Genomic DNA, 14,489 nt, shown 5'->3' on the forward strand with positions numbered 1-14,489 from the left:
CTCCTGCTCCTATTTTTCTATGTTTCTATACTGAGTATTGCTATATTACATGCACCATATACTATGAATAAAATACATATCAACATGTTGTTACCAAAAGAACTGCAATAATAAAAAATATAGTATTTCTCCCACTACATACGAGCATTTTTTTCCCCTCAGTGACAAAAACCAGTGCTAGAACATGGAAACCTTTTCCACTTTGGTACACAGTCAAAATTAACCACAGGTAATATGCAGAGTCTTAAACTTTGGTACCAAAATGTACTTTAATACTAACCTCAAAAGAATACACTCTACTGAGTCACAAAAACCATTATTCTGGCCTGAGAAAAGCTGCTCATTAGTGTCAAATGATGGGATAGTTTTGTGTTGTGGATTCGCATCCAAAAAACTGGACGGAACCTGCCAAACTAATTCCATATAGCCCCCTAATTGATCAATCGAGGCCGAGTTCAAAACTAAAGGTGAATGGACAATCTGCTAATCCCCGATATAACTACACAATAGTCTCTATTCTATTGCCTGCTGACATTACCCTGAACACCACTGCTGATTTGACTTCATTATTTTCCATTAATTGACAACTATTTTCTCACACAGCTCTTTAGTCATTCAGGATTACTGTTCATTCCAAATATATAACAAAACATAATACTCAATGACAACTTTGTTCTTTTTCAGTTTGATAAGATAGGGTACTTTTTATTTTTGCACTCACATCACCTCTCCTGAAGCTAAGGCTCCAGCCGCTTTATGCTTTAGTGATTTTTTTTTTTTTTTTTTAAATGTGTGAGCCCTAACAATGAGTCAAGCTAATTAACCAAGGCAACCACAGCCACTAAGCTTGATTATGTTCTCAGCCAAAGGCCCCACAAAAGCATTTGAGCAACATTCAGTGACAACTGGAAGCAGGAACTTTGGCTCAATATTATTTCACCCTCCCTCGCACAAAGTTACTGAGGCTAGCTGTGGTGTTCACACCACCCCAGCGACTGAGATTAGTTGGTACAGGCCAACAACTTGCATTTATATAGTGCCTTAAGATAGAAAAAAAGTCCCAAGGTACTTAATACAGGGAAGAGGAAGGAATACACAAAAGAAATAAACAATGACACAGGTGACTGAAATCTTGTCTAAAAGATAGATTTTGAGGTTTTAAAATGTAGAAAAAGACATGGAGAGGCACAGCGGTATAAGGAGGGAATTTCAGAGAGTCGGGCCAAGACAGATAAAGGTTTTGCTGCTAATGGTAGAGCAAACAGATGGGGTGAATACAGAAAAGGCAGTTAGAGGACCAAAGGATAGAGGGGGGCTTAAGACTGGAAGAGGTTGCAGAGAATAGACTGGAGCGAGGCCAGAAAGAGATATGAAGATGAGGATGAGGATTTTAACTTAAGTGTTTTGGTGGACAGGGGGCCAAATTAGGTCAGAGAGGGTGGGAGTGATGGCCAAGCAGGACATACTGTGTATAAGATATGGCCAACTGAGTTCTGAACAAGTTGGCAGTTCATACATGACAAGAGGCTAGCATGAGACTCAAGGTGACAAAAGCATGGCTAGATATCAGTGGCAGTGGAATCAGGTAATGTTGCAGAGATAAAAGTAAACATTTTGGGGGTGGAAAGTATGTGGGGTTTGAAGCTCAGCTGTGGGTCAAACACAAGACCAAAGTTTCACATGGCCTGGTTCAGCCTGGCTGGTGAGAGAATGGAGTAAGCAGCAAGGGTGCAGAATTCATGGTAGGATCCAGAAACAATGGCTTTGGTCTTCCTGATATTCAGTTTCAGGAAACATTGGCTCATCTTGATGTCAGACAGACAATCTGACAGTACACAGGTGATTTTGGGGTTGAATGGAGTAGTGGAGAATTTGAAATGGGTGCAACAGCATACATATGGAAACCAAACCCATGCTTGTGGATGATGTCACCAAGCAGCAGGATGAAGGTAGATAAGTGAGAAATGGGGCCCAAGAAGAAACTCTTGGAGGGGGCTCTGGAGATGATCGCAGAGGTTGGGAAGAGAAACCATTGCTGGCTTTCTTCCAACAGGGAGGAATAAAACCATGGGAAATTCCATGGATCAGGGCAACAGGCGATGGAGGATGACGGCGTGCTGGTTGACCGCATTAAATGCTGGAGTTGGGATAACAACACGCTGTAGTCAGTCACATTGTACGACATTCGTGATTTCAACCAGGGTGGTCTTGGTCCAGTGAGCAGGACAGAAGCTAGTCTGAAGGTACTCAAACAGGGATGTTGTGTCTGCATTAGTCTACCAGACAAGTGAAAAGAAAAATGTGTAGATATGCAAGAGCTACTGCTGGCATGTAAACTGGGATTACAACAACAACACTTTGTGTTTATATAGTGCATTTAACCTAGTAAAATGTCCCAAGACCCTTCACAGGAACGTAGTAAGAAAAAGAGTGACACCAAACTAAAAGGAGATATTAGGACGGGTGACTAAAAGCTTGGTCAAAGAGATAGGTTTTAAGGAGGGTTTTAAAGGAAGACAGGTGGAGAGATAGAGAGCGGTTTAGGGAGGGAATTTCAGAGCTTAGGGCTTGCTTAGAGACGACTGAAGGTGCAGCTGCCAATGAGGGAGTGGGGGGGATGCACTGCGGGCCAGAATTCTTAAAGGGTTGTAGGCTGGAGGAGGTACAGAGATGGGGAGGGGCGAGGCCATGGAGGGATCTGAACATAAAGATAAGAATTTTAAAAAATCGGGGCGTTTCTGGACCAGAAGCCAATATAGGTCAAGATTGTTTACAAGACTGGTTGCAGGCTTGCCCCGATGTCTCAGCTGGATAATATAGCGAGTAGCTCAGCCATACAGTCAAGAGGGTTCCAGATTTGATCCCTGGTCTATTCCCAATTTGCTGATCTCAGTAGGCAGCAGTAGGGGCACAACAATTGGTCTCAGCGGCCCTGGTCTGGAGTTTAGAAAGTCGGGCAGGATTCCTGCTTCCAGACATTATCAAGTGACTCACACTGAAAGTACGCATGTACATGTCTAGTAAGGATAGGATCCGGCAAGGACAGGATCAGGCTCAGCTCTAATACGCTGCCGACACTGTCCGGACTCACATGTGAGGAATGGCTACTTGTGCAAGGTACAAAAGACCAGCCACTGTTCTTAGAACTGTAGCCAAACAATGAGCTAATATCTTCAGGAGGAGGGTTGAGAACTGGCAGAAGAATAAAAAGGCAAGTTACAAATCCCAACGAAAATGCACATTATCTTATGTAATGAAGCAAATAAGGTGTTTTTTTCAGGGGGGAAAAAATACTATTTAAAATCCATTTGCCCCCATATGTTCATTACCACTGTATTCAGGTGCACACTAAAGGTCACCCTACCTGTTGAAGAGCTTGGCACAGAACTATTATATCCAGTTACCAAATCAGAAAGCAGTCAGTTAAAAAGCTGCTTGGATTTAAAAAGTTTAAAATAAATACTGTACCAATCATTATCTAATGTCTGTCTAAAATAACGTGGGGAAGAAGCTAATATGACAAACATTTTAGTTCCCCCCGCCCCCACACCACCAACAGAATATCAATGCAACAGACTTTGGGCAGGTTAATAAGGTAAATTATATCCAACATAACTTATGCTGATTATATCATGATATACATCCATATAAATGCCAAAAGTCTGATTAGGGCTCAAGGAAACGAAAGAGCTCCAATAAATTGCCTGCAGAAGTAACAGTTTAATTGCTATACACCAAAACTTTACAGCATTAGTTACCGTTGGACATATTTTACTGTAAATCTTCAGTTTTCTTATGCCATGTTCTGACTAATTGAATCAATGTACAAATTCTCAGCCTGTTGAGATTGCAATCCAGAGATGCTCACAACTACAACAGTAGTGATTCATGAACTAAACAACTCTACAAGTAATTAATTGACCCTACAAGTGAAAAATAATAAATTACATTGTAACATTCTTGCCTGGTTTAGGATATTTATATAAATGAATCCCCTTCCATACTGATCCACAGCATTTGTTTTAACCATTCCCTATTCTGTACTTTTGCTACCTAGAACAGTCTTGCATTATTATTCAATAATCTCTCAGCATTTTGAAATAAACAGAACACAGGGTTGACGTCTGTCTCAAGGTGGCAACTGACACTACAGACTGATCAAAAGGCATTGTAGTCTTTTATAACTAATTGAATATTCTGACTTCCAAAAAGTTCTAAAGTTTCTCCTTATTAAATTCCTGAAGTTCCATTTAAAAAGTGAACTTTAGTTAAAATGCTTACTTATAAAAAGTGATCAGACATAGCTTGTTGTTACTATACATGAAATAAAAAGACAATATGCACAATAAACAAAAGTCAATGTGTTGCAAGGCAGCAACATTCTCCTGGGGATACACCTGATATAAACGACAAGAGCATTTTCAAGATGCTTCCAAAAATCATGAGTATGATACCTCAGGCACAGCCTTTCCCCCATTTGTGAGCTTTGCCATTTGAATTCATATTGTCCACTGTCACCAAGATTTCCTTACCACTGTCTTTATGGCTGCCAGGTTTTGTTGTAACATGTAAAATTAGGTGATGGAAAGAAACTTATTTTTTTTAACAAGACACAAGAGGGCAGTTGGTGAGGCTAGTAAAACATCAGCTGACATGAGGAGTGTTTTGCTTGAAAATAATACACTGGCTTTTACTAGATTTGTAAATGCTATACATACTGCATTATATTCTATCAAAATAACACTCACAGGTAGCTCAAAGCATGTGATTTATTAGCAATCATATATAGTAGTGCGAATTACACATGGCTTTCTTTCAGTAAATGCTTAATGATAGTAATTATAAATTAGATATCAAAATAAAATGGCATTTATGTCACTGTATCCCGTATATCCACTTAAAACGTAAAATAAAAATCGATCCTTAAAACATCTACAAAGGCGGGTATTTACAACAATCGCGGTTTTATTCCACCCTGTTTACAATATTTACCCCGGTGAATTACCAATGTTTTCATATTATATATACACACACAAAATCAGTAAAAACGTCAACTGCAGAATGAACTGGAAGAGAATGTGCTAATCCTCCCACTTCCATAAAAAAAGCCAATTGTAATATAATTGATATTTAATCACAATCAGAACTGGGAAAATATATTGGGGAAAAGTAGCCGAGATATTGCAATATAAACACACCGATTAGTTAAAAACAAATCCAGCCACGTTGGACAGCAGCGAATAGCAACTACATCAGCTGAGCTGCACCAAACCCCCACGCAACTAATCACCATTAAAGTGAGCGCAAGACAACTCATTCAATAGGTAGCGGCTGCTCCATTTAATGTAAAAAGCGGTCTCCAAGACTATTGTGCATTGCTGGATACCATCCGGGGATGACTTTCCCCCCCCTAATAGGACACGAACAAGCTACCAAAGAAATAGACGGGCAGACTTTAAAATAGAGGAAAAGAAGCCCACCGGACCGGAGTCGGCGCATATCCCTGTACGCTGTCAAGATGGAGGGCGGACACCCTGAAAAGCAAACAACTTGTAAACTAACCTGAGTGCCAGAGCAGCCACCGGCTTCTTCCCACCCCCCCCTCCCAACAGAAACAGAATTAAAAGGGAGATTCTCTCTCCGGGAACACGGGGAAAGCAAACGCCGCGATGACCGAAGCTGCCTTTTTTCTTTTCACCGAAGAATGACCATTATTATTTGTTATTATTTTTCTTTCCACAGAGATGGGATCCCTGCTCAGAACATGGCGGCGGGAGGGGAGGGCAACGTCAATTAAAAACACGACGTCATGAGGCGGCCGTCACGGAGCGACAGCGCCCCCTCTGGTGAACCGCGGCAGCGGCAGCTTCAAATCGGCGATTTGTTTCAAAAATTAACCGGCTGCCACGTCAACGCCGTGGAAACGCTCTCTGAACCGGAAGTATTTGTTGTGGCAGCAAGGGTGAGAAGAGCTGCGGCGACGGGGGTATTTGGAGATTCGTATGTTTTGCTTAAAGTGAAGTTATTCTGAGATTTTACTTTGAGAGAATAAGTTTGTGAATTGTAACTGCTATTACACAGGCACCACTTCTTGATCAAAATGAAGGATTTATGATGAAATGTGTGGTTTTTTTCTGCGATCACATATATTGTTTATAGGAAAGGGAGTGTATCCAGTCCAGGTGGGATTTTGTACATTAAAGGAGCCGTTCTCGGGCTTGATTGCTTGGTATTGCCCACTGAATTCGCTCGGTGAGGGTCTTGGAGCAAATCATTATCTATGTAGTGTAAAAGAGATACACAGCTCTACAAATACTGTCTCCAGGTAGAACATAAGAAATAGGAGCGGGATTAGGCCATTTGGCCCTTCAAGCCTGCTCCGCCATTCAACAAGATCATGGCTGATCTTCTACCTCAATTCCACCTTCCTGCACTATCCCCATATCCCTTAATTCCCTGCATTCCCAAAAATGTATCGACCTCTGTCTTGAACCTACTCAACGACTGAGCATCCACAGCTCTCTGGGGTAGAGAATTCCAAAGATTCACAAGTGCACTGAGTGCAGAAATTTCTCCTCATCTCAGTCCTAAATGGCCGACCCCTTATTCTGTTACTTTGATTGTGACCCCGTGTTCTAGATTCCCCAGCCAGGGGAAACAATTTCTCAATATTAACCCGGTCAAGCCTGGATTCCCAATATGCTGGCAAATTAGTCATGAATCATGCAACACGGTACTCCATCCGGATAAAACTCTCCTTTCTCTGGTTGTATGTGGAATGAATTTGAGGAATTTAAGCCCAGTTTGTAGTGACCGAATCTGACATACCATTTTATGCAAATTGGCAGGCTTCCTAGGCTTCAAGAATGGTTATTATGAGAAATTGATAAATTGAATTACACTATTTTGAAGATATGTTTGACGTATTTTGGAGTCGAGGGAATTTTACTCTGCATGTGGCCTAGCCTATACCTGATGTGGTAATGATTGGTGCTGGCACTCGGTCAAAAGTGGAAAAAGTGTTCCATTCTTTGGCACTGGCATTCCTTGCCATAATGAGTACAAAGTCATCACTTAAAATAAGAACTTAAAGAAGTCTGTTTAATGTTATTGAGGCAATGCACCTTTTTTACACTTAAATAAAAAGGGAAAAAACTGCACATGTTGGAAATCTGAAAAAATATGGAAATACATGGTGGGCCTATCAACATCTGAAGTGAAAATACAGGTTAATATTTTGGATATAGCTAGTTGAAGAAGTGTACACACCTCCAATGTTAACCTGCCTTTTCTATTGATGGATGCTGTCAAAAAATGTGTGCCATTGCTAATGTTCCTATTTCTAATTTATACTGGCTATTATGCTTTGAGTAATGGGGCCTACCCCCTCCCTCAAATTGCCAACTCTGATCATTCTCTGTTTAAAAATCAGAAAGTTTTGATTTGTACTTGGTTCATTTTGGAGGCACAGCGATTAGGCATATCTTACTTGCAGAGCTCTATACTACTAAACACTCAATGACATACTACTGATCTACAGCAGAGAATAGCCAGACTCCTAACAGTTTAAAATGTTGTTCTCTCCAAACTGGAATACTAACTATATTATATAATGAATTAAAATTCCCTGTCCATCTGATCTAAATTTCAAGTTTGCCTCGTGCATAATTCTAGGGTGTACATTTTAGTGTCCACCCAGATAATGCTGTGTACACTGCCAATAAGTGCCTTTCAGTGGAATCCTCCATTCCATCCCTGAGTATACTCCCACCAGATCATATTGGAATGTGCAGATTGTAACTTCAAGCAAGGAAGCATGCAGTCATTTTCAGCCAGCACTTGAAATATAGAGCATACAATCTTGACAGACAAAAGGAAAATTCTCCAGGCACACCAGTGATTTTGGAACAGAGCTGCACATGCACTATATTTTTACTTGTGTACTAAACAGACCTGTCTTCTTCTGTGTGGGTATTCTGTTTTGTAAACTACCAGTCTTGAACAAGAATCGAGTTTGCACTGTATTTGCTCCTGGCTGTTCAAGAAAGGCATTAATGACCATTGTGGTAAATCTATGTTTCAGACCATCTCTCTTTTCCAATTCTAAGAGTGATGTAGAACCATTTGTCTGAGATTAAAATGGGAAGGAAAAATGTTGTGTATAATGAACACAAGATATCTTGTATGATCCTTAATCTAAGCATATACAAATGTACCTAATCTGTGTACAGTTATTTTCTCCCACCTTTTACAACTCTGATTTCCCTTGCTTGCACAAGAGCCAGAAGATAATTTATAAAAACAGAAAAGCTACTTTGTGTCTAAAATATCAATTTTAAGTTTCCAGATATGTAATATAACTATTATCAGTAACTTCTGAAGGCCATATTGTGAATCTTTATAATCATGTTAATTGGACAAATCAAATTGGGCACGGCTGCCTTGAGGATGAATTCATTGAGTGTATTAGGGATGGGTTTCTTGAGCAGTATGTAACTGAACCGACCAGGGGGCAAGCAACCTTAGATCTGGTCCTGTGTAACAAGACAGGATTAATTAAAAATGTCCTAGTAAAGGATCCCCTTGGAATGAGTGACCATAACATGGTTGAATTCCATATTCAATTAGAGGGTGAGAAGGTTGGATCTCAAACAAGCGTGCTAAGCTTGAATAAAGGAGACTATGAAGGTATGAGAGCGGAATTGAGTAGAGTGGATTGGGAAAATAGATTAAAGGGTAAGACGATACATGATCAGTGGTGTACATTTAAGGAGTTATTTTACAACTTCCAAAAAATATATATTCCACTGAGAAGAAAAGGGTGTAAAAGAAAAGACAGCCATCCGTGGCTAAGTAAAGAAATTAAGGATAGTATTCGACTAAAAACAAGGGCATATAAGGTAGCCAAATCTAGTGGGAGGATAGAGGATTGGGAAAACTTTAAAAGACAGCAAAAAATAACAAAAAGATTGATTAAGAAAGGGAAGATAGATTGTGAAAGTAAATTAGCAAAAAATATAAAAACAGATAGTAAGAGTTTTTATAGTTATATAAAAAGAAAAAGGGTGGCTAAAGTAAATGTTGGTCCCTTAGAGGATGAGACCGGGAAATTAATGGTGGGAAATATGGAGATGGCAAAAACACTGAATGAATATTTTACATCAGTCTTTACAGTAGAAGACACTAAGAATATCCCAACACTGGACAAACAGGGGGCTAAAGGGGGGGAGGAGCTAAACACGATCAAAATCACTAAGGAAGTGGTACTCGGTAAAATAATGGGACTCAAGGCGGATAAATCACCTGGACCTGATGGCTTACATCCTAGGGTCTTGAGGGAAGTGGCGGTAGGGATTGTGGATGCATTGGTAATAATTTTCCAAAACTCCCTGGACTCGGCAAAGGTCCCGGCAGACTGGAAAACGGCTAATGTAACACCCTTATTTAAAAAGGGCAGTAGACAGAAGGCTGGAAACTATAGACTGGTTAGCCTAACATCTGTGGTAGGTAAAATTTTGGAGTCCATTATTAAGGAGACAGTAACAGGACATTTGGATAATCATAATTTAATAGGACAAAGTCAGCATGGTTTTATGAAGGGGAAGTCATGTTTGACAAATTTGCTGGAGTTCTTTGAGGAAGTAACATATAGGGTGGATAAAGGGGAACCAGTGGACGTAGTGTATTTAGACTTCCAAAAGGCATTTGACAAGGTGCCACACAAAAGATTATTGCTTAAGATAAAAAATCACGGGATTGGGGGTAATATTCTGGCATGGATAGAGGATTGGCTATCTAACAGAAGGCAGAGAGTTGGGATAAATGGTTCATTCTCAGACTGGCAATCAGTAACTAGTGGTGTTCCGCAGGGGTCAGTGCTTGGTCCCCAACTCTTTACAATCTATATCAACGATTTGGAGGAGGGGACCGAGTGTAACATATCAAAGCTTGCAGATGATACTAAGATGGGAGGGAAAGTAGTGAGTGAGGAGGACATAAAAAACCTGCAAGGGGACATAGACAGGCTAAGTAAGTGGGCAGAGATTTGGCAGATGGAATACAATACTGGAAAGTGTGAGGTTATGCACTTTGGCAGGAAAAATCGTAGAGCAAGTTATTATCTTAATGGCAAGAAACTGGAAAGTATTGAAGTACAAAGGGATCTGGGGGTCCTGGTGCACGAAACTCAAAAGGTTAGTATGCAGGTGCAGCAAGTGATTAAGAAGGCCAATGGAATGTTGGCTTTCATTGCTAGGGGGATAGAATATAAAAATAGGGAGGTATTGCTTCAGTTGTACAAGGTATTGGTGAGACCGCACCTGGAATACTGCGTACAGTTTTGGTGTCCATACTTAAGAAAGGACATACTTGCTCTCGAGTCAGTACAAAGAAGGTTCACTCGGTTAATCCCGGGGATGAGGGGATGGACATATGAGGAGAGGTTGAGTAGATTGGGACTCTACTCATTGGAGTTCAGAAGAATGAGAGGCGATCTTATTGAAACATATAAGATTGTGAAGGGGTTGGATTGGGTGGATGCGGGGAGGATGTTCCCGATGATGGGTGAAACTAGAACTAGGGGGCATAGTCTTAGAATAAGGGGCTGCTCTTTCAAAACTGAGATGAGGAGGAACTACTTCACTCAGGGTGGTAGGTCCATGGAATATGCTGCCCCAAAAAGCTGTAGAAGCCACATCATTACATAAATTTAAAACAGAAATAGACAGTTTCCTAGAAGAAAAGGGAATTAAGGGTTACGGGGAGCGGGCAGGAATTTGGACATGAGTCTAGGTTCGGATCGGTCATGGCCCTGTGGGTAGCGGAGCGGGCCCAGGGGCCGTGTAGCCTGATCCTGCTCCTATTTCGTGTGTCTAATTCTGTTAGATTCAGGAGATGGTTCTGTGATAGTGGATTGGCGGTTAGGATCAGATCAGCCATGATCTTATTGAACGGCGGAGCAGGCTCGAGGGGCCGATTGGCCTACTCCTGCTCCTATTTCTTATGTTCTTATGATGTGAAATATCCATTTAATGTTTGTTTTAAAAATCTTTAGCAAATGTGTTTTTTAAAATCTGATGGAAATCATCAGCATGTCAGAACATCCAATGTAACCATTTTGTGCTAAATTTAGTATCCTCTCGGCAACATTTGACTGAATTTATTTTCACAAAGAACCATGCTGTAACTAGCACTGGGATGGGCCCGGTGGTTAGCTATTGTGTTGTATTAGCTACTACTGTATATCCTTGGGCACACTCCAAACTTTTTAGAGAGATCAGTTACAGCAAATTGAAAAGAATCTTGCATTACACGGTATTAATGATGCTGAGGAGCTTGTTAAAAGCATCCAGAGACTTCTTGACTGCTGTGCTCTATGCTGATTTTTCTGGTTAGTTGAGTGGGAGATTTTGTATATTCACATGTATTGTCGGCTTGTTTCGTGTATTGGTGCCAGGAATAGGAAAAATTACAGTAAAGCCAATATGCTTCTCGTGGTACTTTTAGCTCATCGCCTTCTTACTCTGTCACTACAAACATGCATGAGAGGGCTATAACCACCATTATCTTCATCCAACTTATAAAGCTCAAAATATTCTGTCCAGATAGAATCTAAGTTTGGGAGGAGCGAATCTATAATCATACCGCTGAGTGTTTCCCATTATTGAAAGGGACAGAATACCCCCAAAAAATCAACACTCGCCATTAAGCTTTTTCATAGTCCAAGTGGGAAACAAATTGCTTACAGTGTGACAGTATCATGCCCATTTTGCATTACTGAAAATCTAGTGATAGTCAGTCTGCACATCTGACTTGTGTCCCAAATTTCCCAATGTCTTGTATAGGCTGTATTCTGTGGTTGCTGCTGATAAATTCAGTTGTATTTTTCCAAAATTGATCTTTTTTCATTATCCAAGAACTGTCATTTGAGCTAAACCAGAGGAAAATGAATGATGGGGCTAAAATTCCTCCTTTCAATAATTTTATCGAAAAAGTGCACACGAGCACAAGAGGTTTCCACAAAAATTAGCAATTGGAAGAAATTCATCCATTTCCAACTCTCATAGCTTTTTATTCAGTTAGAAAGAACTTGCATTTATATAGTGCCTTACCACATTTCCAGGACGTGAAGTGTTTCAAAACCAATGTACAACAAGATCCCACAAACAGCAAATGAGATAAATAAACAGCGAATCTGTTGTTTGGTGTTGGGGGGGAGGAATCTTAGCCAGGACACTAGGCAAACATCCTGCTTTTTGAATCGTGCCATCGAATATTGTATGATCAATTGAGCAGGCAGATGGGGCCTCGGTTGAACACCTCGTATATGAAAGCTGGTTCTCTTGACAATGCAGCTCTCCCTCAGTACGCCACTGACATAACTTCCTAGATTAGGTGCTTGAGTCCTGGAGTGAGGCTTGAACGCAGTCAGGTGAGAGCGCTACCAACTGAGCTCATCATTTATACGCCGTTAATTTATAAAGGGGAACACCACCACCTTTTCTGGCCAAGCAAACCCCATTGAACTGAGCTGCAGTGCTTGCAGCCACCGTAAGAGAACAGACCTGGACCAGTGTGCGGGCACATAGCAGATATTTGTATTTGAATCCTGGCTTAACCTGTTGTGAAGTGTTCATTTGTGTATATGTGGTTAGCTATTTATTGACACAGTTGGAACTGCATTCTATTAAACATTTTTTGCAACAAGTTTTGTCAATTTTGTATACATTCTTAGGGTTGATCATGAATTTGTAATAATCCTGTATTTGAACAAGTTGCAACTTGCAAAGGGCATTAAAAGTGGCTTTTTAGGTTACCTTGCCTAAGTTGCCATCCACAATTGAAAAACAAATGCAATAACATTTAACTTAAATGATTTTATTTGAAACACTTCAAATTGATATAGTTTCTGTTTTTTACGCTGACATTAGGAAAAATACATCATGCCATTGACTCTGCCTCTAGATCAAATTCATCTGTCTGAACTGGACAAAAAGACTGGGAAAACCCAACAGTTACCAGCATTGGTGAGTTGTATGCTTAAGTCATACCTCTAACAGTAGACCATTAGTAGCTGTATGAGTTTTAAATTTGTCCTCCAATGATCTATCCTTGGGCCCTCTCCTCCTCTTCATCCAAATGTTGCACTGTGATGACATCATCCGAAGACATGGAGTAAGCTTCCACATGTACGCTGGCATAGACCCAGCTCTGACCCTCCACCACCTTTCTTAACCACCCTACCCCTCTCTCCCCCAACTGCCTCTGCTATCAGACTGCTTATCTTGGATGAACCACAGTTCCTCCAGTTAAATGTTGGAAAGACCAACACTATTGTCTTTGGCTCCCATCACGAAATCTGTATCTGTGCCACCATGTCCATCGCCCTCTCCTGCCACTGTCTCGGGTTGACCTCCGCGTCCTATTCAACCTCCAGCTGAGCTTCAAACCCCCATATCCTCTCTGTCACAAAGCCAACCTACTTCCACCTCTATGTATTACAGACTTTATATACAAAGCTCCAGTCAGTTTTGGCTTCACCTCCTATCAAGGAAACCCTTCATTTACTTACCCATGAAATTGCTTCTCCAGTTTACATTAAAGGCTCTGGGCAAACAAGAGTACCGTAAGAGATTATTTGAGAGTAACATTGTATCAGACACCCAGATTATCTCCCTCTTCATGACTTCTGTCCTGAGTTTTTCTTTTGTCCACCAAAACAGACAGGTCTTTGTTTTTCAAATGAGATGTTAAACCAAGGTCTGAAACATTACAAAACACCAGCCTTATAATTCCACATTAGATATGAACAGGGCCACTGAAAACTGTGAAACTGTGGCTATGTTGTTCTTGTGGAATCCAGAAAACACTACTGCCCCTGAAATGCATTTTGGTCTTTTTCCAAATGTATTTATTTTTTTCCCTCACTGCTCTTGTTTCCTACCTGATGCTGCTGCTCCTCTTTGGTTTGAATTATGTTGCATTTTGTGGGCAGCATCAGGAATTCCCATCCAGCTGCATTCAACCCACCAAAGTCGCATCCTAGGTGTTGGGAGTGGTGTTTTGCGATGAAGCGGATGAGACTGTCTCTTGAAATAGGGTGGGGGGAGGTGGAGATGAGGATAATGGTGAGCAGGAACTGTGTAAATTGGGGGAAAAGAGAAGCAAGAGTAGTAGCTGCATAAAGTGGAAAGGGAGGATGAAATTAAACAACTTTAAAACAATTTAGCAAGAGTACCAATACAGATCCATAGGAGCCCACAATTTCTCCACAAAATGAGAAGATCCTGCAATTTTTGCTACAATTTTGCAATGGTCCAGAGTATGAGCTAAATTCCTATAGAGCGGCCTTGAGCTCATTGCCTTTTGTTCCGAAGGTGATCACACTGGCCAATTCTCTTCAAATAACTTCTTATATATGGAAGCAAATAATAAGATTATGCATGAGGGCATTTCCAATTTAATCCATCATAAATTGGCTGCTTGTGACT

At 40.7% G+C, this 14,489-nt stretch overlaps 2 protein-coding genes across 9 annotated transcripts in view; one reads left to right on the forward strand and one right to left on the reverse strand.

The window, feature by feature from the left end:
• mtmr3 (myotubularin related protein 3) overlaps positions 1 to 5,661 on the reverse strand; it is a 128,453-nt gene extending 122,792 nt beyond the window's left edge. For both annotated transcript variants that reach the window (XM_085961704.1, XM_085961698.1), the window contains exon 1: positions 5,563 to 5,661. The gene's annotated coding sequence lies outside the window, so the exon portion shown is untranslated. The remainder of the gene's footprint in view (positions 1 to 5,562) is intronic.
• Positions 5,662 to 5,757: 96 nt separating this feature from the next.
• ascc2 (activating signal cointegrator 1 complex subunit 2) overlaps positions 5,758 to 14,489 on the forward strand; it is a 58,640-nt gene continuing 49,908 nt past the window's right edge. The window contains exons 1-2 of one of the 7 annotated variants that reach the window (XM_085961715.1): positions 5,758 to 6,016; positions 12,930 to 13,025. In XM_085961715.1, the coding sequence (XP_085817841.1) occupies positions 5,810 to 6,016; positions 12,930 to 13,025 (303 nt within the window). In that variant the 5' untranslated portion in view covers positions 5,758 to 5,809. The remainder of the gene's footprint in view (positions 6,017 to 12,929; positions 13,026 to 14,489) is intronic. The other 6 variants (XM_085961714.1, XM_085961716.1, XM_085961719.1 and 3 more) reach the window with 6 other exon arrangements.

Source organism: Somniosus microcephalus, chromosome 19, assembly GCF_052327205.1.
Source record: "Somniosus microcephalus isolate GS21.2 chromosome 19, FLI_Smic_1.0, whole genome shotgun sequence".
NCBI lineage: Eukaryota > Metazoa > Chordata > Chondrichthyes > Squaliformes > Somniosidae > Somniosus > Somniosus microcephalus.